Raw genomic sequence first — 25,548 nt, 5'->3', positions numbered from 1 at the left:
AAATGTCATGAAGCGCTCCAAATACATGTGCCTTTGGGAAAAGAGAGAGAGAGGACCAACATTAGATCCAACTGCTAATGAATGATCCACAAAGTGCCCTTACACAACTATAAACACCCCTGCTGAGATCAATAAATGGTTTCTTACACAGTCCGCTTGTCCTGACGCATGAGTTTGGATGAGAACTCACTGAGAATGTCAAGAAAAGCCAAGTTGAGGGGAGGATGTCCCTCCCCCTGAGGATTGGGCTCTTTGAAAGCAAACTCAATACCGTCCCTTTAAAGAGAAAGAAAGATGGGGTGTAAACATGCAACTCGACACACAACTGGTTTTTCTGCCAAGAGGAAATGAATGGAAGCTTACTTGTGTAACATAGCGATGGCCTCTCTGGTTTTGACCTGATCCAGACCAAATGTCAGAGAGAAGCGTCGAGCGAGCTCTTTAATGCCACAGAAAGCTGAGGATGAACGGTCAAAGCTGGGTCCTAGATCTGACAGCATCTCATTGAATAGCTGCTCTCAGCACAGGGAGAAAGACATGTCAAGGACCTGCGAGTAAAACCCGTTTTGATGGCAGATATCAAACCTTATAGTCACTGACCTGCTGTAAGCTCAGAATGAGTGTCTTTGCACACTGGATTTTGTCGATCTGTCTCGTCTTGCTCATAGTTTCCTTGATTATGTCACCGTAGTCATTGTAATACTGGACAGGAAACGGAGAAACTTGCATTTAAGTGAATAATAAAGTGTAGCATGATCTGACAATGCATATTCAAAGAATAAGCAGACTTCACCCTCATGTATTGCTTGAAAATATCTGCACCAGTGTTCATCTCAACAACATTGTAAATAATGAGTTTGCAGTATGCGGCCAGCAGGTTTCGCCTCTTGTGCAAAGCTTCGATTTTACTGGCTTCATCATCTTGCTGCCCATCTGTTCGAAAACAAAGGGAAAAAGACCTTCAAATACTGCTCATGAAACAGCTTGTACTAGAAGGAAAACTGCTGCCCTCTAGTGGCCACCTTTTAAACGCTGCTACTGACAACAAATGAAGCATGACAAGTTGATATTTGTCCAACAACTCTCCTTTTAAACTAGTCTGTCTACTTCAGCTAAAGCTATGTGCACAACAGGATTAAGTGTTGCTAGGAGTCTCTAATCTCTAAATCAATTAAACGCTTCTAAAGCCAATTTCCTTTGTGTTGTCTTAGTGTTCGCATTCAACAGCCAGGGGAACTAAATCCATTCAGCAAAGCCTGTTGGTTCTAACTGAAAGTCATTATGCCATTAGCAGTGATAGACCTGTGCTGTTGCTGTCTTCATCCTGGTCAATGAAGACGTGGTCCAGGATGAAATTGAGAAGATCGGACTGCAGGGATGCCTCGGGGTTGTATACTAAGGGCTCGAGAGCTTCCCTCCCACCTGAGACGATCTGATGGCTGAAGATCAGCAGCAGGTCACAGAGGATGGTGAAGGCCTGAGGGAGAACATACACTCAGGTACAGGCTGTTTGAGGAATGAGGGATAGTGACTTGTTGTGACCACTGATACAGACCTGCTCTTTGACGGCGGTGTTAACGCTGGTTAGGTAACGCTGGCACATTAGACAAAATGCCCCTCATCTGCTTCCTCAGAGTCAACATGTCCTCCTACAGAGACCAAATGCTTTGTTGACATCCAACAAACCACAGCAAATAAGGCGAGAGGATGAATGCATACGAATCATATGAATGGGAGCTACCTTTTTAGAAGTGCCCTCAGAGACCTTGGCTAAACTCCAAAGAATGACGTAATGTGTGCACTGCAGTGCGTGAATGACAATCTGAAACGTCCAGAGAGACAGTGATGTTACCCAACAATCATGACGCAAAAGCAAAGTTTCAGCTGATTTCGAGCTGTTATTTCTACATATGCTTGGTTGTCTCGGAGTAAAAACAAAATACAGAAAAACAGGTAATTGTGAGATAAAGTAAAAAAATATGAAACAAAATCACGGTGTGAACAAAATCAATTGTGAGGCTTCAAGATATAGCGTTCTAAAAAAGGCACAATCACACAAATTAGTCAATTATATATAAATTGATCACAATTATGAGAACGATGAATCTTAAGTTGCAAGTATGAGAAATAATCACAATCGTGAAAGCAGAAGCCTCAATTGTGACACATGAATTTACTATTAAATGAGAAAGACAATTCATATAAAGTAACAATTGTGAAAAGTGTCATTAAGTCTGGCCCAGTCAGGCACTACCTCAATAATTCTTCATATGCACGTCAATACCTGCTCAGGCATGTCTCCGTTTTCAATACCAGTGTTCAGTAACTTGTAATTGCTGGTGAAGAGGTCCCATTTGGAAAGGTCATGAGCACTAAACACAAAAAAAAGGATTGGAATGGGTGTTAGAAAAGTAAATTACAGCCTTCACCTAAAGTGAAAGGTAAACAATTGCTAAAGCCCCTTTCACACTGCATGCCAGACCCGGCAAATTGCCGGAACATTGCCGGGTCGCATTCTGTGTGAAAGCAAACACGTCCCGGGATTGGTTCCGAGTTGGGGACCTAGTAAATTGCCGGGTTCAGTCCCGGGACGATCGCTGTGTGAACAAAAGCCAGATCTAATGCCGTGTTGAATTGATGACGCACGTTATTGCCCGACTCTTTTACCAGGTGTTTTGAAGGAAGATCATAGTTTGTGACAAAAAAATATGAGCAAACTGTAATGAAGCAGAGATCAGTTAGTTCCTCACTTTCCGTGCTGAAGCTGAGATCGTTCGCTAGCTTCAGTGAAAGTATAATGTGTCTAATGTTTTCGACTCGTGCATTCCACGTCACACACTGATGTCACTTGTGGTTACGGGACCTTAACGGGTTCTGTGTGAAAGCACTCACATATTCCAGGTAATCACTGGCAGTGTGAAAGTGCAAAATCTAGCGACCCGGGAACAATTGCCGGGACACATTACCCGTGTATTTGCCAGAATCGCAGTGTGAAAGGGGCTTAATACTCAGGGAGGTGAGACAGGGAAGCCTTACTTGTGGAAAGCTGTGATCCTCTTCAGTGTGGACAGAACTTGATAAGCATCATCTTCATCTGGGTCTTCACCCTGTGGGAAAAAAAACAAGTTATATATAAAGACATCTGCAACTTTCTCAGCTTCTGTTGGATTGTGGCAACATTAAGAAATAAGTAGTTTGAATTGAGTACAAGGGAAGTTAAATTTACTACTGACTGACTAGTAAGATAAGTCTACTGGCCTGTCTTAAAAAATGCTCTGAATAATAAAGGCTATATTAGGGTCAAGTACATAAGAACGTAATCATATGCATTTTTTTAGGGTTGTTCACAAAATATGCAGTCTTGTGTTTGTGATTTTTTTTAACGGAATCTGAAATATTTGAACATTTCCTATACAAATATAAACAAACACACGCACACACACATACACACACACACACACACACGCACGCACGCACACAGATGCTACTGTTATTTTTTTAATTACTTACTGACTGCCATTGTCTAACAAATTGTTAGATTTCACTTGGATTTATGTTAGAACACAACACAATAATATTTTTTTTTACTAAATTAAGTAGTTAAGTTAGAGATGGAGAACTAATCAGGCTCATCTATACAATATATAAATATACTCTTGCCAAACATCAAAGTGCTCCTGACGCTCCACCCTGAGCCACCCGCTGTCCTCACCTCCTGCAGGAAGTCCTCCAGTAGCCTGTTGAACTTGTCCACTTGCTCATCCAAGAGCTGGCTACGGGCGATATCCACCCCGGTTAAAGATAGTGAACTCCTCGTTGCACAGGGCATGGTAGGTTTTAGAGCAAGCCTCGAGTACATCTGTGTCTGTGTGCTTCTCCACAATCTCTCTGATTTGTCTTAACAATGAATCCAGGTGCTGTGTAAGAAAAAAAAATTGCTTTCATTTGTATGCTGCACAATCAGCCTATTGTAAATAATCTGTTCATTCAGCGCATTTATTCTGTTTGAACGATATGCAATTCAGACCTTTTCCAAACGCCCTGTGGTATAGATCTCCAGATCAAAAAACTGGGGCAGCTGCAGCAGATTTGTCACTTTCTCTGCATCCACAGAGTACTGTAAGAAAGGAGAGACAGAAAAAAAAACATCTATCAGTTTCAATGGTCTGTAAATACCAGTTGATGTTGCTTTAGATTTCAACAGGCTTTAACCTTTGCAAGTAATGCTGGCAATGCTATAGCAAAGATCTCCGTCATTCTCGTCCGGTCATCAAGCTGAGTCTTCTTCTCCTTCGCTGTCAGAACCTGAAACAAGATCAAGTGAGTATTGAGAACAGCATGTAACAGTTAATGTGTGAGAGCAGGGATCTGTCTTCAAGGGCTGGCCGATGTGTGTGGCATCAGGTCTTACCCTCTTGCCTGTGCCTCTGCCCACAGGAGGATGGCACTCTGCAGCCTGACGGATGGTGCACAGCATGATCTCTATCAGAGCCGTCTCCTGTCTGTCCGTCAGAGCTGGAACACACACACACACACACACACACAAAGGTAATTAATCTCCCACTTCCTTTAGAGCAGGTAAAAGTCAACCCTGTGTGTTCTGGTGGTGTGTCACTGGGTCGGACCTTCCTCTCCAGGCAGTGGCTCATCCAGTAGTAAGCTGATCATGCACTCCCAGTCCTTCAGGATCTCTGCTGCACAGTCCCACATACTGTCCACTAGGTAGGCTGCATGCTCGTGAAGCTGAGGATATATATAGGTAGGTAGTAAAAATTTTTATGACATGCCAGTAGCTGGAGCTATTTTCATGTCAAAATAAGTTTGTTTAAATACAGTGTGGAATGATTTAAATTAGAACATAATTATACAGATCTGCCATTTTGGGTTTTAAAATAGAGACTTTCAGGACTTCCAATGCTTCAATATTGAATTGTATTTCCCTTAAACTGTCTACAATGGAAGAAAACTGAAACACCACAGCTAACGTTGTATGCAGGAGGCTTTCTGCGAAAACTATTTAAAAATCATAATTTTTGCCATTCTGTTTAATAGCACTGGTTGAACTAAAATTGGCACCCTTCAACTTCATCATATGAACAGCACGGACTTGATTGACTGACACTTGATTCACAATGATGCTGTTGATGTTATCTCACCTCACTCTCCAAGAAGAAAAAGACAGCGGTTTTGATGAGGTTGGCATTCACGCTCTGTCTGCCTCGTCTCTTGGGCATGCTGTCATCTTCAGGGTCTCGATGACTGAACAGTCTGCGAACAAAGATGAAAATGTAAAGCTATTTAATTTACCTCAAGCTAGTGTTGTCTCATCACCATGTCTGTTCATACACATCTCCACAATTCTTTTAATGAATTTGAGTAGGTCGGAGACTGGGTTTATAGAAAAGCAGAAATGTGATGATTCCTGTACAGCTTCATGGGACATGAATGAGTGAGTGAGGATGAGTGAAACTCACTTCTTAAAGAGGAACTCTCCTGCTGCCACAGCGACGGGCCGGTGGGCTGAATACACAAGATGGTACACACTCTCACAGTCTTCTGCAGTCAGAACCTCATCACTGCTACTGTAAACCAAACAACAACAGCACATGAGCATCCTGTCATGCTGATTATCAAAGCTGGTTGTGTCTACAGTGTTGCCTGCACATTTCACTTTTTTTCACTTAGTGAACAGTGGTTTATTTTGATGTTATAACCACTCTGAAAGATTTAGCTGATTTGCTGCCACATTTCATATTATCATCAATGCGAAAAAACTGTTGTGCTGCTTAATATTCGATAGTGATGCATTTTTTATACATTTTTGATGAATACATATGTTAAATATCATGTTAAAAATCTTTCTACCACTTTTAATCAGTAATTGCTTCATTGCTGAAAAAAAAAACTCTTTAAACAACAAAAAAATGAACGATGTGTTGTCTTGACAATTGTTTTGTGTTCTTTCTAACTCATAACCAACTTATAAGTCGAATAAAATATAATTGCAAAATATAGATGCAAGAAACTGCTATAGAAGTATGTTTTACACGTACTGTAACACCAATGTGAGCAGTTTTATTGCTTGCACTGCAACGTCATACTCCTTGTCCAACGTCATGGACACAATGCGGTCCTGATGGAGACAAACAGACAACCCACTTTATTTTAAAATATTGAAAAGATCCATAAAAACTGACAAAGTCATTGAATTAATCTTAATAATTTCACAAAGGAGTATTCTGATGACTAGGTTCTGTGTTTGCTCTATTTTGGATGAGAAGCATCTCCAGATGGTTCTCTCACCTTGAAGCGGCTGGTGAAGAGCTCCAGCCTGGCATTGAGCTCACGGTTATGGTACAGCCCCTGCAGAGCCGTGAGACACTTCAGACGCACCTCACCTTGCTGAGAGGGAGAAAGGAAGAGTGTAATGGTTTCGTTCCAACTCCAGGATTGTGTCGTGACTAACTCCATCTGACTCTATATTTAGGGTTTAAAGAAAAAAGATTGAATCCTCACCTTGTCGTGCATCGTCCAGCCCACGTACTTCAGATAGCTGTCGTTAAGAAATGCATCACTGTACATTTTCATCCACACGCCAATCTCCTCGATGCAGATCGCCCGGATCTCTGCTATCGCATCACTGAGGAGGAATAACAGAAGTACTTAAGCCCACAGAGTATCACGGAGTATTCACTGAAGTATTAATTGGTGATTTAAGCTTGTGCTGGTAGAAAATCAACATTTATGAGAGTGCGTACCGATATCGGTGAACAAAGACACCCTTGAAAATGGCATTCATCATGTTCTCAATCTCATCTTGATTTTCTTGCAACTGTAAAGAAAATAACAATGCACTATAATCATTGCTGTAGGCAGTAAATGGCAACCTGCATTACTAATCAAAAGTTTGCATCTAAAAATCTAAAGTATATCTTATTGCTATTAAACTAAAAATGTAAAAAAAAAAAACCAACAACCTCATTACAGCCATTATACTGAGGAAACCTACTATTCTAATAGTCAATAGTCACATAAGTTATATTTGATAATACATACAATCTGCTACTATACAGAAAACAATTCAGTTTGTATAAAATAAAGCAATAAAACAATCTATGGTGCGAGTGCTGTATGCTTGCTCCACTGACTTGACCTGTAAGTGTTTTTCTGTACATACATCAATCGAGAGCATTCTACAGATGCTGTCATATTCCTCTAAACTAACAATATTACAACTAAACTTCTCTGTGTGTCCACGTGGTTTAATGCAATACTATCAAGACATCAATAAAACCTCTCACTCACACACGCAGATGGTGTAACAGCAGGGCCTGTTATTACATAACCCAGTTCATACAGCGCCAGTAAACAGCTTTCGTACTCAGGCAAGCTCTAGCCTCATGGATGCTGACAGAACGAGCTCTGTGGTTGACCCGAGAGACCTCACAATAACACTTTCTCATTAGAATAGGATTCTTTTTTTAAATTACTTTATCCATGTTTACTCAGCTTTAAATGAGGGGGAAAGCGTTTGTTTGGGTGGTCGTGTGCTTTTGTGGCTGTTGGCCAACAGAGGCGTAGGTGTTTGGAAAGAAGCAGCAAACGCTGCAGTGGCCTGGCAGCCTCACGCAAAGGGAAGTAAGTCTCCACAGGGAAAAGTGCAATGAAACCCGTTCCTCTGAAAGCTTCACTTATCCACTCTTCCCTTTTCAGCTTTCACGGTTGCTCAAAGACAACGTCAGCATGCAGAGTTTATTCAGACATATTCACCATCTCTGTCTCAGACAGCACTCACCTCCTTGCGTTTTTGAAGTAGAAGCTCTAGTCTGTCATTGGCCCTCTTGCCAATCATCTTGTTCCTCTCTGCTTCGTACTGCCGCTGAGTGTTGTCCATGTTGATGCTGAGGTTCAGAGCTACATTCACGAGGGCCGTCATCAACTTCATAGCTATGGGGAAAAAAAATGCATCTTGTTTGGACTAATCAAAACAAAGTTCAGATTTACAAAGCAGCAGAGATACTGACCTGCCAGTGTGCTGGTGTGTCTGAAGGCTCGGACTTGAGAGTCAGAGAGACCGGTGAGCAGTGAGATGACCGTGTCCATCATGTACTCGTCGTAGATGATGCTGTACTGACACTGCCGTACCAACACGCCAATAAACTCACAGAAACTAGACTTGAACTTCTTCCACTGCGGCCCGGCCATGGTGAGCGGGTAATCACCGCTGTCCTGCAATAATATCAACTCTCACTGGTTAGCACAAATAATACATAGAATACACACTAGTGGTGATGAAACACGTTCTTCAGGAAAGCCATTTTTCAGGGCTGAAGCGTGAAGTTTACCTCGTCAAACTCTTCTGTCATCTTCCTAATGATCTCAGAGTTTTGCATGTTGCGGAACATCTCACCTGTGACAACACCTGTAAAGATAACACTTAAAATAAGACTGAAAGCTTGGTACGTTTGAAAAAGTAATAACTTTAAGAAACAAAACAGATGATAGAATAAGTTTATGTTTAGCTCAAGACTTAAAGCTGCGGTAGGTAACTTTTGACGCTCTAGCGGTTAATAAACAGAACTGCTTGCGTCTTGCGGAAGAACATTGTAGCCGGATCTACTTCTCTCTGTTTATGTCTATGAAGAATCACAAAGGTACTGGGTTACTCCGCCGCGGTACCCCCGAAGCAATCTAAAATAGTCTGAATATAAACACTTATTATAGGTGCACCCTAGTGATTCAGGACCAGCTAAGAACACGGTTTGGAAAATGGATTCATGGTGTACTCACTTATTATATACATGTTTCTACATTTTGAACACAAACAAAGTTACGGACCGCAGCTCTGATTGGTTGTTTCTTAACGGGAGCGGATGAATTTCTGCAAATGGCAATAGGACACTGGGAGGAGCAGGAGGAGCTTGATTTTTTCACAGATTATCTGTCTCATATTCTACTGTCAGGACAAAATGACAGGTTTAACAAATATGTAAAAAATATATTTTTACAAAAGTTACCTACTGCAGCTTTAAAGGTGTACCAAGTTTTTTTTTTTTAATAAACGAAAAAGAAAAACGTAAAAAGAAACATTCATCCAGAAATGAAAATTCTGTGATTATTTACTTTATTCATGGAACAGAAATATTTAGCAGAAAGCTAAATTATTTTTTTCCATATAATGAAACTTCACAAGGAGAATTATAACTATTCTGACAACTGATGATATCTAAGCTAACTATACTAGAATCAACACCAAAAAATATCAAATTGTTTTTGAACAAGTAATGATTCGGGCTTAGTCCATGATTTTAGTCTGTTCCACACACAAAGCTCACACATGGATTAAGATAGTTTTGAATATAATACGAGAACCACTTTTATCATGGTTTAATGTCCTTTTAGGAGCTCAATAACCCCAGTCCCCATTCATTGTATTTAAGGCAGCAGTGCAAACATTCTTCAAAATATGTTATTTTTTTGTTTCACAAAAAATAATGCAGACTGGAATTAAATAATTCTAAATAAAAAAAGAAAGAATTTTAATTTTGGGAGAACTATCATGTCTGTCATGTAGCATTTATTATCTACAAGCTCAAACCAGATCACATGAAGAATGACATTCAAACCTTTGCAGCCAGAGCACTGGATGAAGAAATTGATCAAGTCGAGAAGTGCCACGTCTCTGTCATGTTTGTAGGACTCAATCCAGTCATCAACGACTGACTGCAAAAGAGGATAGCAGAAATCTTGCAAAGGTCAAAATCTGCTCGACTTCACAGCGGTACATCTGTCTGCATATTCTCCTGCCAACACTCAAATCCCTCCAGAAGCCACAAACCCACACGAGGGAATTTAAGATGTGAATGCCAGAGCGAGACAGAAGGCAGTGTAAAAGCCGGTCATATGCTTACTGACCTGCATGGCACTCTTTCCCAGCCTGACCACTTCAAAAAGCATGACATTTTCCATGCCATTCTCCTGGTGGTGACCGTTCATTCGTCCAGCTCCTTTCCCCGCTCCTTTCCCCTTCTCTCCAGGGCCCTTCTTTCCTTTCTTCGCCTGAAGCATAATGACATAATGAAATGAATCAATCCCTCCACAAGTGAAAAAGTGATAAAATCAGCAATTGGTATAACGGTATAACGGCCACACCAAATAAGTTCCCAAATATCATGTGCAAATTGGTTGCAAAGAGTTTTGTACAAAGGTATTGATTTAAATTAATTTAGGGTAAAAAAATGTTATATAAACTAATTTGCTTGTTTGCAGGTTATACAGAAACATGGTTACCTCATCATTCGTTATTCGTATCGTAATAAGTTTGCTGAAAATAAACTCACGCTCAGGTCATTCAAGATATGGATGGATTAGTTTCTTCATAGGAACAGATTTGGAGAAAATTACCATTACTTCACTTACTCACCAATGAATCCTCTGTACTGAATGAGAGTCCACTGAATGAGAGTCAGTTATTCACAATATCACTTCCTCCAGTGAAAAAAATTTAATATCACAGAAATTTGTCTGATTTTTTTTTTTTTTTTTTACTGTTTTCTCTTTTAAACCGTGCTTCATCTGTGCATATTTCTCTCCTAAATTATGACTTTTTCACTGAAGAAAGCGATATTATGGGTAGAGGACAAATATAAGCAATAGTTTGAAGTTGTATGCATTACAAACTGTCGTGTGGATTACTGTGATGGTTTCATTAGCTGCTTGGACTCTCTCTCTGACGGCACCCATTCACTGCAGAGGATCATTTGGAGGATCCATGCAATGCTGCCTTTCTCCAAATCTTTTCAGATGAAGAAACTTTCATTTTTAAGTGAACTATTCCTTTTAAGTCATGATCTTAAGTCATGAAAGGTCAATAATTAGCTCCAGAACCATTTCCATGGAATAGGAGTAAAAGGCCATTTATAGGAACCTTGTGAAATCTTGTAAAGTCTTTCTGATAATCAAAAATGTCAGAGTCCACTCATACCTTCCCTTTCCCGATGACGGCATTCCTCCCATCAGGATCATCGAAATCAGTGTCTGATGAGAATCGGGTGTCAGTGTCCCTGTTCACACAAATAGATCAATATTATCAGAGTGCAGGAGAATGTGTGAACGCATGCATGCACACAATCTGTATTCATTACTCCTGTGTGTCTGTGCACTCACTGAGCGAAATGATACTCTGTTTGTAATTCCGATGCAGCTATCATTTCTTTAACATCTTCTGGTCCACTTCAACTAATCAAGGGCGTTGTCTTCATACACACAGGGCAACAGCAGGTACTTTTGTCTCATAAACCTAAAACATTCAAACACAAAATGGGCAAAAACATTATCCTTATGTGTTAAGAGGTTAAAATCAGGCACACGTACATCAGAAACCTATGAATTCTTGCCAGCTTAATATTATAAATCAACCCTGGCTTTTAATTGCTGGCTTATATTCATATGCATCAGCTGTCAGTTTTTCATGTTCTCAAGCGACGAGAGGTTCATCTTAATACAGTCTGAATGTCACGGTGTACAGTGTTGACACAAACACAGTTTGCAAGGTCTCATCAAAAGTTAAATAGTAACCAGTCACAAAATTAAAAACCTTTCTGACACACTTGTGTATACTTGTTACTGAATTCTAATGGTCAAGCCATGTTATTAATGTGTTCTCACATTCATGCTTATTATACAAAAAATGCAGCAGTATATGTGGGCTATTCAAATTAAAATGCCTCCAAAACAAACAGTTTGGTTGTTTTATGTCTACAACTTCGATCAGTCTGTCATTATGGATAGGTGAATAAAGGCAGTTAAACTGTAGCCACAGTGGGGCAGTATGTCTCTATTTCCCCGCTCCTGAGCTGATCACTCAGACAGAGACTCTTTCAGTCAGACTGAAGGAACTCCAGTGAAAGCTGCAGGTGCACATCTTATTTCTAGTAATAGCACCATTTAAAACAACAATGATATTTAATGGGACATCATTTTCAGAATTATTTCTTCATTTCTTAAGAATATTTAAAAGCATACTTACACTAAAAGTTATAGACCATATTTTACACAAAAGACTACCCTCCAACAGAGGGGTTCAGACCAGAACATGACAAAGAACACAGCATTCTGACAATGCTGTTAAAGGGACAGATCACCCAAAATGAAAACAACAAAAATAATAATAATCATCATCATCATCATCATCATCATTTGATCTCCATTGTTTCATTTTAAACCTGTATGGATTTATTTCTTTTTCGTTTTGTGGAACATACAATTATGTTATTAAAAGTATGTGTTTTAAGTCAATGGCTGAGTATGTTTTATTTGTAGGTGAAGTATCTCTTCAAATTTGCTTATAAATAAGGCCATCCTTAAAAATATTTTGGTTTGCAGAACAGTAATTTAAAAAAAGGGTCGGTAGGTCGGTCTATATATATATTTTTTTAAGTTTTAATGTAAAAAAAAAAAAAAGGAAAATTTTGGTGATGGTGATGATGTAGGTATGAATTTAAACAAATTAGCATATCGTGACGTCACTGACTGGGTTTTCAACTCGTGCCTTCGGGCGCATAATTGCAAACCTAATTTTGATGCAGGCTATATAGACCACCAACAAATTTAAATATTTGTCAAAAACATATTTATTGCATGAATTTCCGGTGAGAAGAAAAAAATGAGGTACTGTTATACTGTTTTACTTGCATCCAACACTAGGTATCAATGCAACCTACAAATGAGAGACCGTTTACATTGCTTTCTTGGTTTGCTACTTTTGTGAAATAAAATCCTGTTTGATTTGAGTGACAAGTGTTCTTTGAATCGATTGTAAAATCAATTTTGTATGTCTAAAGTTTTATACGGCAAATAACAACAAATATAGGTAATATAAGGAAGCTGCTTTATGAGCCCCCCAGTACTTCACAGTCTGTGTTCCATTCCATCTCGCCGCGCACAGCCGTGTCTACACAACTCTCAAAGGCAACTTCGTGTACACCTCGTCTTTCACCTCGAGTACGCGAACCGTCCAAAAAATGCCCACACGCAGATGACGAAAAGGACATAATGCAGACAGTGTGCGGACGGCCGAAGTGTACTCGAACTTTATCAGTGGCGCACAAGATGCGATGACGATGTATGTGGCATTGCATTATACGGTTATGTTAGCCTATCCAGTTGAAGCCACTACAAAAAAAAAAAGAGAACATCATTGTGGAGAAGATCTTGTTTACATCAAAACTGAAACCAGGCCGTTCACACAGAATGCATATTTTGCGCATTTTATAGAGAGAAGCCGTTGGACTCGCATCTCGCACAAGAGAGCCGCATGTTTAGAAAGACATGTAAAATTTATGTATTTAAATACATTTTCTAAAAATATATTGAGACTTCATGTTGGGATTTTGTTCCCCATCACACTGCATCTCATGTTTTTAAATGAAAAGAAATTATTGTGTGACTGGTTTAACAATGCATGTATACATGACGCTGTTTTTTATAGTTCTTTAAGCAACTTACTTAATAATAATTGTTCATAAAAATTATTTTAAATATTATGTTGTTTTTTCACAGTCATGTATTCTAATGCTTTGAATAAACGTGCAGTAATATTTTGCTCGATGCGCTATCTTGAGGCCTCAGAAGAGAAGCAAAAAGCTTTTCTTCACCCTAACTGAAATTATTATGCATTTTAAATTCGAATACAATTCATATTTAAGTAAAAAAATTTGAATTTAGTTTTTCAGCTATTTTGACAGCCCTAGGCGATTCTAGCCCGAATCTGTATCTGTATGCATGAGACTGTCTGAATACATTCACATTTCTGTTGTAAAAAGAGAAACAGTGTGCAGAAGTATTATTTGCTGTTATGCGTGTGTCCGAAGCTGCAGTTGCTGTGTGACGCGTGTTCAAAATAATAAATAAAAAAACCTGGACGCGCTCCGAGAGAAGGTCGTTAAAATCAATTTCCTATTTTAATTTTCGAACCTTGTGTTGGTTGGTCCAATCGATTCATGCAATAGATTTTTGAACATAGTGACAGTCGACACGGACATGGTTTTAGAAGGGATGAAGGGATGGGAAAAGATCTGGGCACAGCTTTTCCAGAACTTCGTGCCAAGTTAAAGCGGTGTCGAGCTGTTTTAATGCATTTTTAGATGTATTATGGTGCCCGAACCCGTATGACTTAGAACAGTGACCGCGAACATTTGGTTTACTTCAGTTGCAGCCATCATTACCAAGCGCGAACCGTTGACTTGAATGAGAATGAGAATAGGGCTGGGCGATATATCGAATATTAGCGATAGTATCGGAATAATTTTGATGACGACGATGTAAAATTTGAATATATCAGTATATCAAATATTTCAAATTCAAGCATACTTTCCCAAAATAACGCGCCGAATGTCCAAAAAAGGAACCTGTAACTGCTGACTGCTCTAAGCCCCTCTACTACGAGAGCTTAATGACAGCGATTGCCAGATAACAAGAGTTGAAATCTCCGAATCAGAGCTCCACTGTTACAAGGATACATTTTCTACCCGGTGTTTGCTTATTTTAAGCAATCTGGCAACCATGCGCACATGCTCACTCCTCATTGCAGAAGAGCCGTCGACGATAATCTGAAAACACTAACAAGCTGGAATTGAGCAATCTAATGAAAGTGTCTCTCAGCCGGTCTGTGTTCTGTCGTGAGATCTCAACTGTACTGTTTGCATTTGTGATTGCAAAATAAATGCACTTACTCGACCGCTGATGTTTGAATAGAGAAACATAGGCTATGGCCATTTGGAATTACTATTGGGGAATTTCACTGATATGTTTACCAGTTTCCATAATATAGACAGAGAGAACGCAAAAGTATTTGGTATTCATTATATATATATATATTATTATATATTATATATAAGAAATAGCTTTGTGCTTCAGCAACTAGCTCCCCATCTAACAGGGTTTTTAATGTCAGTAGGAACATAGTTTCATGCCACAGAGCTTCTCTTAAAACCACAGACAGAGACTTGTGTTCTTAGCTTAAAAACTTGTTAAAAAAATTAAAATTAAATACTTACTAAAAAGTTGACAGAATGCACTTACTGTACTTAATTTGCATTGCTTCAGTTACATATAGGCCTACATGTATTCATTTAATAAAAAGCAGTAAGTGATCTCTTGATGTAGATTTTTTTAACTGCTTAAATTAGCTGTTTAATCTAAATAGTTTTTTTTTTTAATGGGCAAAGAAAATCATGTTTTTTTTTTTTTATTATTTAAATGCAAATGCAAACATATCGAGATATATATCGAATATCGTAAAAATGTTGACAATATCGAGATATCTTTTTTTTTTATATCGCCCAGCCCTAAATGAGAATATGAGATGAAACGCAGGAATAGTGTGACATCCGTTATAGACGTCACAGGTTTTTTTTTAATTAAGGAAGATAGCCTTCGTTTGTATGTAGGCCTAGAAAATGTATATATTTACAATACTTACTTAAATATAATTAATATTATTTTATTGCTTTTGTATTAGTAGTTTGAAGAGTAAAAACAAAAAAATTGGTCTGTCAACGCAGATTTACAATCGGCAAGTCGTTCGGACTAAAATAAAAAAAATAATAATAATAATTGAGTCGGTCCTAAATTGACAGGGTCGGTCGGGTTACGGCAAACAAGAATATTTTTAAGGATGGCCTAAAAGGACAGAAATGATCATTTCTCTGTGAACTACAACTGTTTTTTACACCAGTTAGTTCAGACTTAAAGACTATCTTTTTAACACGTACACCCGAGGAGGAAGATATTAGAGCAATGTGATATTATCAGTCCATGAGTGGACCATAGCTCTGCAGTGAAATATGCCTGATGTCAAAACCGCCTGTTCATGACAACAACACACTGTAATAAATAATATCATATAACACTACCATGATTCACACTGAAAGAGGACACTGGGCCAGCACATATCAAATAGCATACTTGTGAACTAAATGCTGTTGGCTATTTACATCAGTGACATACACATGCGGTATTAGAGAAATGGAAAATTAACATTTCAGAGATCATATCGGTGAACAAAAACAGCATAAAGCATCAGCACAGAATGAGCTCATGTTCGCTGTACAGTCCTGTTTATCTGCCACTGCTCAGACAAACACACAGTCCCACACCTTTGGCTGAGATGTTTCAGAGAAACTGCACTTTACGCACTTTCAGGCAATCAAACAAACAATCAATTCATTTATATTTGCCTCTTAAGCTGGGTAAGGAGCAATCTTTTTTTTAACAATTATTTTAATACTAAACCTGTAAGAATGAATTTCTTTGATAAATGCTAAATTTTGTGAAGTGTTGCCTCCACTTTTTTTTGTCATTGGACGATATAGTCAGAAATGTCTGAGGTACACATGAAAAGTTATTTTATTCCTGCTTAAAAAAAATAAAAAAAAACTGCACTGCTTTTTAAATATCTGAAAGTACACTCTTAACATCAGTCAGTGAAGCATTATATGATAATCAAGCATTATTTAATGAAATAACTTTATTAATTAGAATTAAAACTTGGATAACGTACGAATGCATAGATATTTTAAATGAACATTTGAACTGGACTGGTGGTGGTGCTTTGTTGGTCATTCAGTGATTCTGTAAAAAAAAAGGGGGGGGGGGGGGGGTGCCTTACAATAATACTTATAAGATGATAAAAATAATTATACCATTTCTAAACACATAAAACACACTAAGGATTAGCAAGCTACTGGATTCATGAATATTAATCAGGTTGTGTGTGTTCACTCGAAATTATTTGCTGAAATCAAAATGGGAACGATAATAGTTGAGCACCAGCCAATGAGATTGTCGTTGCACATTAGCTTGCCCACTACCCAAAAACCTGACAGTTTTTACAATTTTACAAAAAACAAAATAATAGGAACTAAATTATTTTGATAGGAAAATACAACATTTACATGTAGCGCATCAATTCTGCATGTATGAAAGACTCTCTCGCTCTCTGCTCTCACCGAAGCGACGCAGAGTGGTGCGCCTTTACAGTAGAGTTTACGGTATGTCAAACACAGGTATGCTCTGCATCCATTGAGATTAACAGAAGTAGGGCTGAAACGATTCCTCGAGTAACTCGATTACAAAAAATGATCGAGGCAAATTCCTCTGCCTTGAAGCCTAAAATCTCACGTCAGGTTCTTTCGCAATGATTTTTTAAATGTGACACAAAGCATTTACATCACCCACAAAGCGAAAGGAGACACAAGCGCTGTGTCCGAAATCGCATACTGCAAGGAGTCAGCAGTGTTTTGATTTGGGGGCACGGGCAAACGTAAATAGAACGTTGTGGCATGTGTCCATTGCAAGATACAGCTGGCATAACACAAATAGGACCCTATGATTTCCGCCATGCAGAAAACGCGGAGGGAATCGCGGAATCCAGTTATAAAAACGGAATTTAGTTTAACGCAGAATGGCACGGAATTCGCCAAATTTTGAATGAATTAATCAAAAATAGGTCATTGCACTTACATCAAATCAAGATATGGACTAATTAGAGCTGAAGATCTTAATTTCTATCATCTTACGCGGGCTCGGGCTTGCGCTCCGGTTTGCGAGGTAAACGGTCATGCGATGTGTTTCGATTAGCGCGAGAAAGATGCGAAAATGAATGCTGAGCAGGTGTAAGTTATGAGTAAATTATGTTAAAACATGAATAAATTACTCACTGTTGACGAAAGGCAAAAGAGCTGTGTGCGTGCACACATTTGAATAATGTCGGGCTGTAAACGGGTTCGGGCTTTAAAAAAGCTGTCAATGAAAATGTACTTGTCGGGCTCGGGCCGAAACTTGTCGGGCTCGGGTCCTGTCGGGCCTAACTTTTAAGGCCCGATTACAGCTCTAGGATTAATATCTGTAAATATTAAGGCGGAAAAGTCTATTTAAATATGAATCCTGCATGTTCTGCGAGTCTCTGTTAATGGAGCAGAAGCGCATCTTCCTTTATCACGCACACTGCACACGTGACACTCGCGGTGGGGCTGCACGATGTGTCGTTTAAGCATCGATATCGCGATGTACGAATCCGCGATTGCCACATCGCGGGATGTGCGATGTAGGCTGTCGTAGTTGATCCGTTATTCATTAACTGTACGGGCAGCTGCTCCCCGGCCCTTGACGAATATGATTTGCGGATTAATTGAACAGTTTAAGTCCTGTCAGTTCAACAGAGGGCATATAAGAACGAGCAGAGAGAGAGAGAGAGAGAGCAGTGGAGCACGAGAGAGAGCGTGCGCAAGAGCGAGAGAGCGTGAGAGAGAGAGAGATAGAGAGAGAGCCCCAGCTGCGCGCGCACGCTCAACTTCACCATCTTCAAACAACACAAGCGCTGTCTTGCTCTCTCCCTCGTGCATATTAATCAAAATCAATTGACACGATGGTGTCGAAAAAAATTATAATTCTGTGATGACATGTTTTCTGTGTTGTCAAATCTTGTGCGATATCCTAAACTGCAGAGACAATTACACAACGGATGCTGTACACGTCTGATTCGCGAACTAATGATTCCTTTGAACCAATTCAATTTAATGAATGGCTTAAACAACTGACCTGTCAAACACTGAACTCATGAGACGTCTTGAATTGGTGTATTAAAAAAAATCTGTAACGCTTTACAATAATGTTCTATTTATTAAACTATTTAACTACATTATTTAACATTGACTATTACTAAACTGAACTTCTACAACATTGTTAATTTCAACATTAAGACTATAGTAAGTTCATGTTAGTTTATGTTAACAATTCAAACTATATCCTAAAGTTACAAACAAATAATTTACTCTAATTTAAATAATACTCTGATGTTTAAATCATTTAAAATGAGAAATGTAAGTGTGCTCATGCCATTTTTGTTTGTAAGAAAAAATTAGATTAGATTTCATATCGCAATATATATCGCAGAAAAATAAAATATCGCAATGTAATTTTTCCCCAATATCGTGCAGCCCTAACTCGCGGTGATTTCAGCGTCTTCTGTCTCAATAAATAAAGACGTGAACACATGAACAACATCTCCAGGACTGCTCTGACAGTCACTTCATGAGCATTTTACCGTTTTATTTGAGTAAAACTAGCTTCACATCACATACACAGAACTGTAAAGGTACGTCAAACCGTCAAAATAAAAGTCCGGTTTAGTGTATTTGCCAGATGTGTATTACTATTAGTCAGCAGAATGTACATAGCCTACTACAAAAAAAAAAACATTATTTTTTTTTAAGGTTTAAATCACACAACATTTCTGTCATGCTTTTTTTTTAATAGTAAATCCCCTTTGTTTACCAAAAAGTTAAGTTTGCTTAATTTTCAATAATTAAAAGATAAATTGAATTAATGTTTTATGTGTTTAATGTTTAAGGTGCATCTCAGTAAATGCTTTATTTAAAACCCCAACTGAATGGCACCTAAATGCACTTAATTCATCTGTCAACTTTGTCCTTGTTCACAGTACAAGTACAGACAGAGAAACAATGGATACTAATTAAACGTTATGCTAATGATGCCCCAGATGATGCTAACCCTGAATCAACAAACAGAACTAACAAATATTGCCACAAGTGTGACTGCATCATATAATAATTATTAATTATTAATAATATTAATAATGTTCATCGTCTGGCAGACTACATCTTGCATTAATTTTTCTAAAAATCCTGTCATACGTGCACAAACTGAGTCACCACTTATAAGCTACTACTAAATATTATAGAAACATAATTTTCTGTAAAGTTGCTTTGTAATGAGTTGTATTGTAAAAAGAGCTATACAAATAAACTTGAATTGAATTGTTTATTTTTGATGTATGCATTACATTCTATGCATTTAAAAAATAAATAAATACATTTCTAAAAAAGGGAAAGTTAGTTGTTCATTTTAAGAGACCCAGGAGTCTTATTTTCTCTTGCATAATTAATATTGCACTTTAATTAAGCAAAAACACATTTTATCCGATTACTCGATGGAATTTTTGGTAGAATACTCGATTACTAAAATATTCAATAGCTACAGCCCTAAACAGAAGTATCATAGATCGCATGACAGAGAGAGAAACTCTCAGTCAGAGAGTGTTCGGCGAGTGAACATATATCTGGGCTAAACTTATACTTAGCCTCCAACTCACACACTGGCGAGTAAAATCAGAGAATTTTTTAGCCACTGTCTAGTATTAGAGTGAAGATTTAGTCGCATATGCGAGTGATTAACTCGCAATGTAGAGGGCTGGACATTATTTTACTAATGTGGGGTAAACTGTGTCAGGAGTCAGGAACAAGGAATAAAATAGCTAATACAGATACACTATTTGCTGCATATACTAGGGATGGGCATTCGATTAAATTTTCTTAGTCGATCGTCGGGAGAATTAACGATCGACTATCGATTAATCATTAATATTTTTATAATATAATTATTTATTTTTTATAATAAAAAAATGCAATGAATACAAAAATACAGCGTGTTTTTCCTCGGTGAGACCTTTATTACAAGATCAACTTGTGGCAGACAGTTAAACTACGTTCAGGCAAACCGAACATATATGCGCGTGCATATGCAGTGCTCTAAAGCAGCAGAACCTGCAGCTGCTAGCAGGCGTTCTTAAACAGAGACCTCATTTGTTCCAAAATAATAATAATGATAAAAGAATCATGTTAAACAATAACATTAAAAAAAAACCATTATAATACTTAGATCTGACAGATTTTGTTAAAATGTAACTCAAAACTATCCAAGCCAGAAGAAAAGGCCAGATATTAGCCTTCCTAACAATTACGCTAACGTAACAAATTATGCTCCTTAAAGCCTCATGAAAAATAACTAACTTTAATAACTAGCATACAACTTCTGCACGAGTCTACGAATTTTTGCTGAGAAATACCGCATGTTGACATGATCTGGTGTCAGACGCGACCGCAACCATGGTGACCGTCAGTCCAGCCGCCGAAAACACCCACTCTAAGGGAACTGACGTTGCTGGGATGCACAGGTACATCATTTGAGTCGTGGCCAAGTTGTACTTAAACACCCCATCACAATGTTTGCAGTTAACTAGTTCGCTTTTTAAATCAAAATGGTCCCACGCCACACGTTACATCTTCATGATTATTCTTTGAAATCAAAACGGAAGATCACAAATAACCGAGTAGGGTGTCAAATATTGCACCCTGGTGGTAAAATATTTAATTGCTGCCACACAGTGAAATTCATTTAATTGCTTCAAGACTCACACTACGCAACGCAACCTGCATTAGATTAAAAAAAAATGCTTTAGATTAATCGATAACTAATTAACATGATCGAGGAAAATCTTAACGATCAATTATCGATCGTCGATTAATCATGCCCATCCCTAGCATATACTATTATAAATTATAAAATTAAGATCCCCCCTCACAACCAAAATGGCATTGTGTTGTAAGTAAAGTGTTTCAGAAGCACTGGGGTAAACTGTGTCAGTGAAAACCAACAGTAATAGTAGGTGTTTGTTTGTTGCATTTAAATTTTCTAGTTATATAAGCATTTTTGCTTGTTTTATGTTTGTTAAATGTGTATGTTTACAATAAAATACAAAAAAATACTGCAATTCCATTAACATGTGGTAGCAGGAATCCCAATATAAAAATAGAAGTACAAGTTTTTCCTCTTATTACTCCATGCTCAGAGTACATAAATGACTGAATGAATAAAGTTTACCCCTCACTGAATTTAAAACTATAAAGGAAAAATACTACTTCCCCTCTTACGAGATCAAGGCAGTGCAACAGAACACTAAAGAGCAGATAACATTTGTGCCGTCACAAACATTTTCATCAACGATTTAGCAGGTTTAGCTTTTATTATAGAGGCACTCACTTCCTCACCTCACAGCATTGTGGAAATAACACACATTGAAAAATAACTCTTAAAAATACCACTAAATCAACACAACAGCGCGAGTACGGAGAATAGGCTTTTATCACACTTCCACATTCGAAAAGCATAAGTTTCATATAGTAGAGTAACTATACATCATCTGCACCCCTGTCTCAATGGTTGTGCCCACAGCACGGGATTGTTGTGATTACTTATTATTATTTATTACTTTATTATTTATATAACATTTAACACTGATATTTCTAACAGAGTATTGTGAAACCAAGGAAAATGGTTTCATGACATTCCAATGTATATTTTGAGACTTAAAAGGAGAGCATGCAAGCTTAATGTGTGTGTATGCAAAATACTTCAGAGTCTGACCGCCTTATTTTATTACAGAACTGCAAGAAAAGACAAAGCACATCACGCAAAAGAGCATTTCTGCCAAATCTTAAAATGTTAATTACACCCATTTTGGATTATTAAATTAAAGGTTTGTGGAAACGTTTTTCTGTATTTAACAATAATTCTCACATTTTTCATGCATTTACTTTGCAATACAATCCTCAATAAAAAAATAACTAGACTGACCATCTTAAGTCATATCCTTCGTGATTGAGTGCAATGATTGAATTAGCATTACACAAAACCAGCAGGTTAATCACCATATATATATATATATATATATATATATATATATATATATATATATATATATATATATATATATATATATATATATATATATATATATATATATATATAAATAAAGCGAGAATAAAGCATTAAAAATAAGATTTAAAATAAGTCCGATCATTCCTGAGCAGCAAGATGCTATTCAGTAATCTCATGACATACATGGTAGTGCATCAGTATAAATAAACAGTTTAATTATAGATGCTTATTGCAAAGTCCAACTAAGTTGCATTTTCTTCACAAAACTGGCGTCTGTCGATTGACAATCATGCAAGGCGGAAATTCCTTTACGTAAAGACCGGAGCCGCACTGATGACACGCAGAATGTGATAAAGAGTGCCATGAATGTGATGCAGGCTGTTCTGGGCCGTGCGCTGAAGATGTGCCCGCAGTTCAGAATGAAAACAAGTGGGCGCGGTTCACTGAGTCATTAATATAGCGCGGCGTCCTTGCTGATTGGCTATCCAGATTCCACAGTTTCCAGGAAACATCCCCGAGAGCCTGCGCTTCTGGTCTTCCTCTGTGCCCATATAAGGAAGTAACACGTCCGTCCTCCTTCCCCCCTCATCCAATCAGAGCCCGCCAGTGACATTTGTGGACGTAAACATGAACAGAGAGAGAAAAGCAAGGAAGGAACCGGGCCACCGCTGTAAAAATGACGCATTAAGACACTGCCTGTTATTTCAAACGGATCATTTAGTTTGTTAAATGAATATTATACTAATATTTTGAATTAATGCACTGTTAAAATATTCCAAAGAAAACAAGTGCTCTATATTACCCGCAACACTTCGAATTAATTGCATAAAGAGGTGCGGCTTTCAGCACACCAATGTGTGTGAAATGATTTAAATAGCATAATCACAGAGTACATTATCATTCTCGAAAAAAAAGATGACGAATATGATGTTCATCACTGCACAAAATGCACGGTAAAGCATGTGCGGAGAACGTGATATAAACAGTTATATAATACCCTGCAAGTAACAATAAGCAGCATTTAAATGCGGTGCACAGACTCGCTAAAGCGCAGTGTTATATAGTTGGCGGGTAACGTTATTCAAAAGCCATGGCATCATCATCGACAATGCGTTCGAAGAAAAAGTGGCGGCAAATGGCGCTTCTATCCACAGCCATTGTGAGACACACACACGAGAATGACAGCTTAGCTCAAATCTAACACCGCATCATTATTTATCTCGTGCTTTCCAGTTCATGTTCGCTACCAACGTGTGAACGGATCAGTTGTGTATATAATCTGTCAAACACATAGTAATTGTAAACCGGACGTGGCCTCCATATATATAAAAAATCAGTCTATAACATCCGCTTCCTCTTATCATATAATGAAAGAACTGGGTTTCACTTTGTACACTAAGGCAAGTAAACAAAATCATATTTTTGTATACAGCAAATAACTGCACAGATCCTGCGAATAGCATGTTAGTGTCATATCCTATTTATACTTTCCCAAACTTAATAACAACATACAACAAATTGTGTATCGGTAATATACAGTTTACCAAGTAACATGAATTTGCGCCAAAATACCGTAAAGTTTGATTGGACGCACATCATCTGACGTCAACAACAAAAGACATGGGAAGTGTATCTTCCACCGTTTAAAAGTTGATCGGCACATTTCACTTTCTGTCCTACATAAGCTCCATTAACGTTACACAGTTTCATTAAGAATTGTTTTAGCAACCTGTCAAAACAGAAGCGAGACCCATTTTTGGGTCACGACCCACTCGTCCAGAGAAGTCAGATATAATGGGATCTGTTAATGTATGGAGCTACGTTAGTATGTGAAGCTGAGTGCTGAGATCAGACGCTCGCGAACTCCTCCTCGTTGCACGTCTTCCCACGATAGTATTTCATTACTCGCGGTGTTTTACTTCCAACGCACAATTTTCACCGTTAAACGACGAGCCTGCTAGCGCAAATGCAGATTACAGTCGCAAAATCGCGCTACAATTTGACAGAACGATCAGAATGGGCGAGAAAAAAAAATCTCCATCTTGAAGTCGATCCAACACAGCTGTTTTCGGGATTCTCCATTTTGGATCCGCTCGTTTCCAGTTATTACGTACACGCACCGACCACATGTTTACATATAAAGAGTAAAATTAACAGCGAGTGTGTTTAAAATTGACAATATGATGAAATTAGCAAAATAGGTGCGACATCAGGCTTTCCGTATCGGAAAAGGGGGGAAAACATCGCGTTCTCGTCCTCCATCTTGCCTCTCGATTTGTGTTCCTGACTGTGCAGGGTAAGGTTAGCCCGCTTAGCTAACTGTTTACCAATGAAACGCCACAAAACACACAAACTACATTCGCTCGTGAAACCATAACATGCTTGTTAAAATTCCCAATGAGCACGGAGAGGTGTTTTTTATTATTTAAACACGGCAACGGAAGCACGGCGGCTCGTCTCGTATCCTGTCCCTCGCTTACCAGGCTAGCGCGGCTAACACATCATCCAAATAACCCTAAAGCCACTAATTTCTATAAATCTCTCCGCCATTTTACCACTTACCGGATCGTCAGGGTCGGTTCCGGATTGTTTATAAGGACTTCTCGAAGAGCTAGATGGACTCCAGTGGCTTAAAAGTGCGCATTCGCTGCTATTTCATGGATGTAGTTTGAAAGTGGCGGTCAGAGGCGGTTTTGGACACGCTCTTACCCCGCTTGCTCCGTTCGGTTTGTTGTTCCGATCACTCAGAGAAACCGCCGGTATAGAGCCGCCACCTGCTGGACAGTGGAGGGATTGCAGTGAGCTCGAGACTGACGTTTAGAGGTCGAGGCCCTTACGTGGAAAATGCATAGTGCAGTAGACAGTCAGAAATGAACCATTTTATTATTAATAGGTAATATTTTCCATTAGATTAGGATTTCTGGGGCATTTTATAAGGTTATTATATCTATCTGTACATTTGTTAAATAC

General features: G+C 38.4%; 1 protein-coding gene across 1 annotated transcript; it reads right to left on the bottom strand.

Moving 5' to 3' along the window:
- Window positions 1-6: 6 nt before the first annotated feature.
- Window positions 7-25,347, bottom strand: LOC113057720 (cohesin subunit SA-2-like; the record flags this gene model as incomplete). Its single annotated transcript, XM_026225217.1, is given in 31 exon segments — window positions 7-31; window positions 148-276; window positions 364-512; window positions 601-702; window positions 794-933; window positions 1,303-1,477; window positions 1,556-1,615; window positions 1,617-1,649; window positions 1,742-1,822; window positions 2,285-2,372; window positions 3,037-3,107; window positions 3,713-3,790; window positions 3,792-3,917; window positions 4,028-4,117; window positions 4,213-4,305; window positions 4,412-4,515; window positions 4,626-4,743; window positions 5,157-5,268; window positions 5,475-5,582; window positions 6,054-6,133; window positions 6,304-6,402; window positions 6,517-6,640; window positions 6,759-6,832; window positions 7,796-7,947; window positions 8,025-8,229; window positions 8,346-8,422; window positions 9,627-9,723; window positions 9,916-10,059; window positions 10,985-11,063; window positions 11,167-11,299; window positions 25,141-25,347. Coding segments are annotated over 30 exon segments (3,057 nt in total), but the record flags the coding sequence as incomplete, so codon positions are not given.
- Window positions 25,348-25,548: the final 201 nt, after the last annotated feature.

The sequence above is a fragment of the Carassius auratus genome, chromosome 39, assembly GCF_003368295.1.
Source record: "Carassius auratus strain Wakin chromosome 39, ASM336829v1, whole genome shotgun sequence".
Lineage (NCBI taxonomy): Eukaryota > Metazoa > Chordata > Actinopteri > Cypriniformes > Cyprinidae > Carassius > Carassius auratus.
Note: the sequence above shows the minus strand (reverse complement) of the source record. Positions and strands in the feature narration are given on the sequence as shown.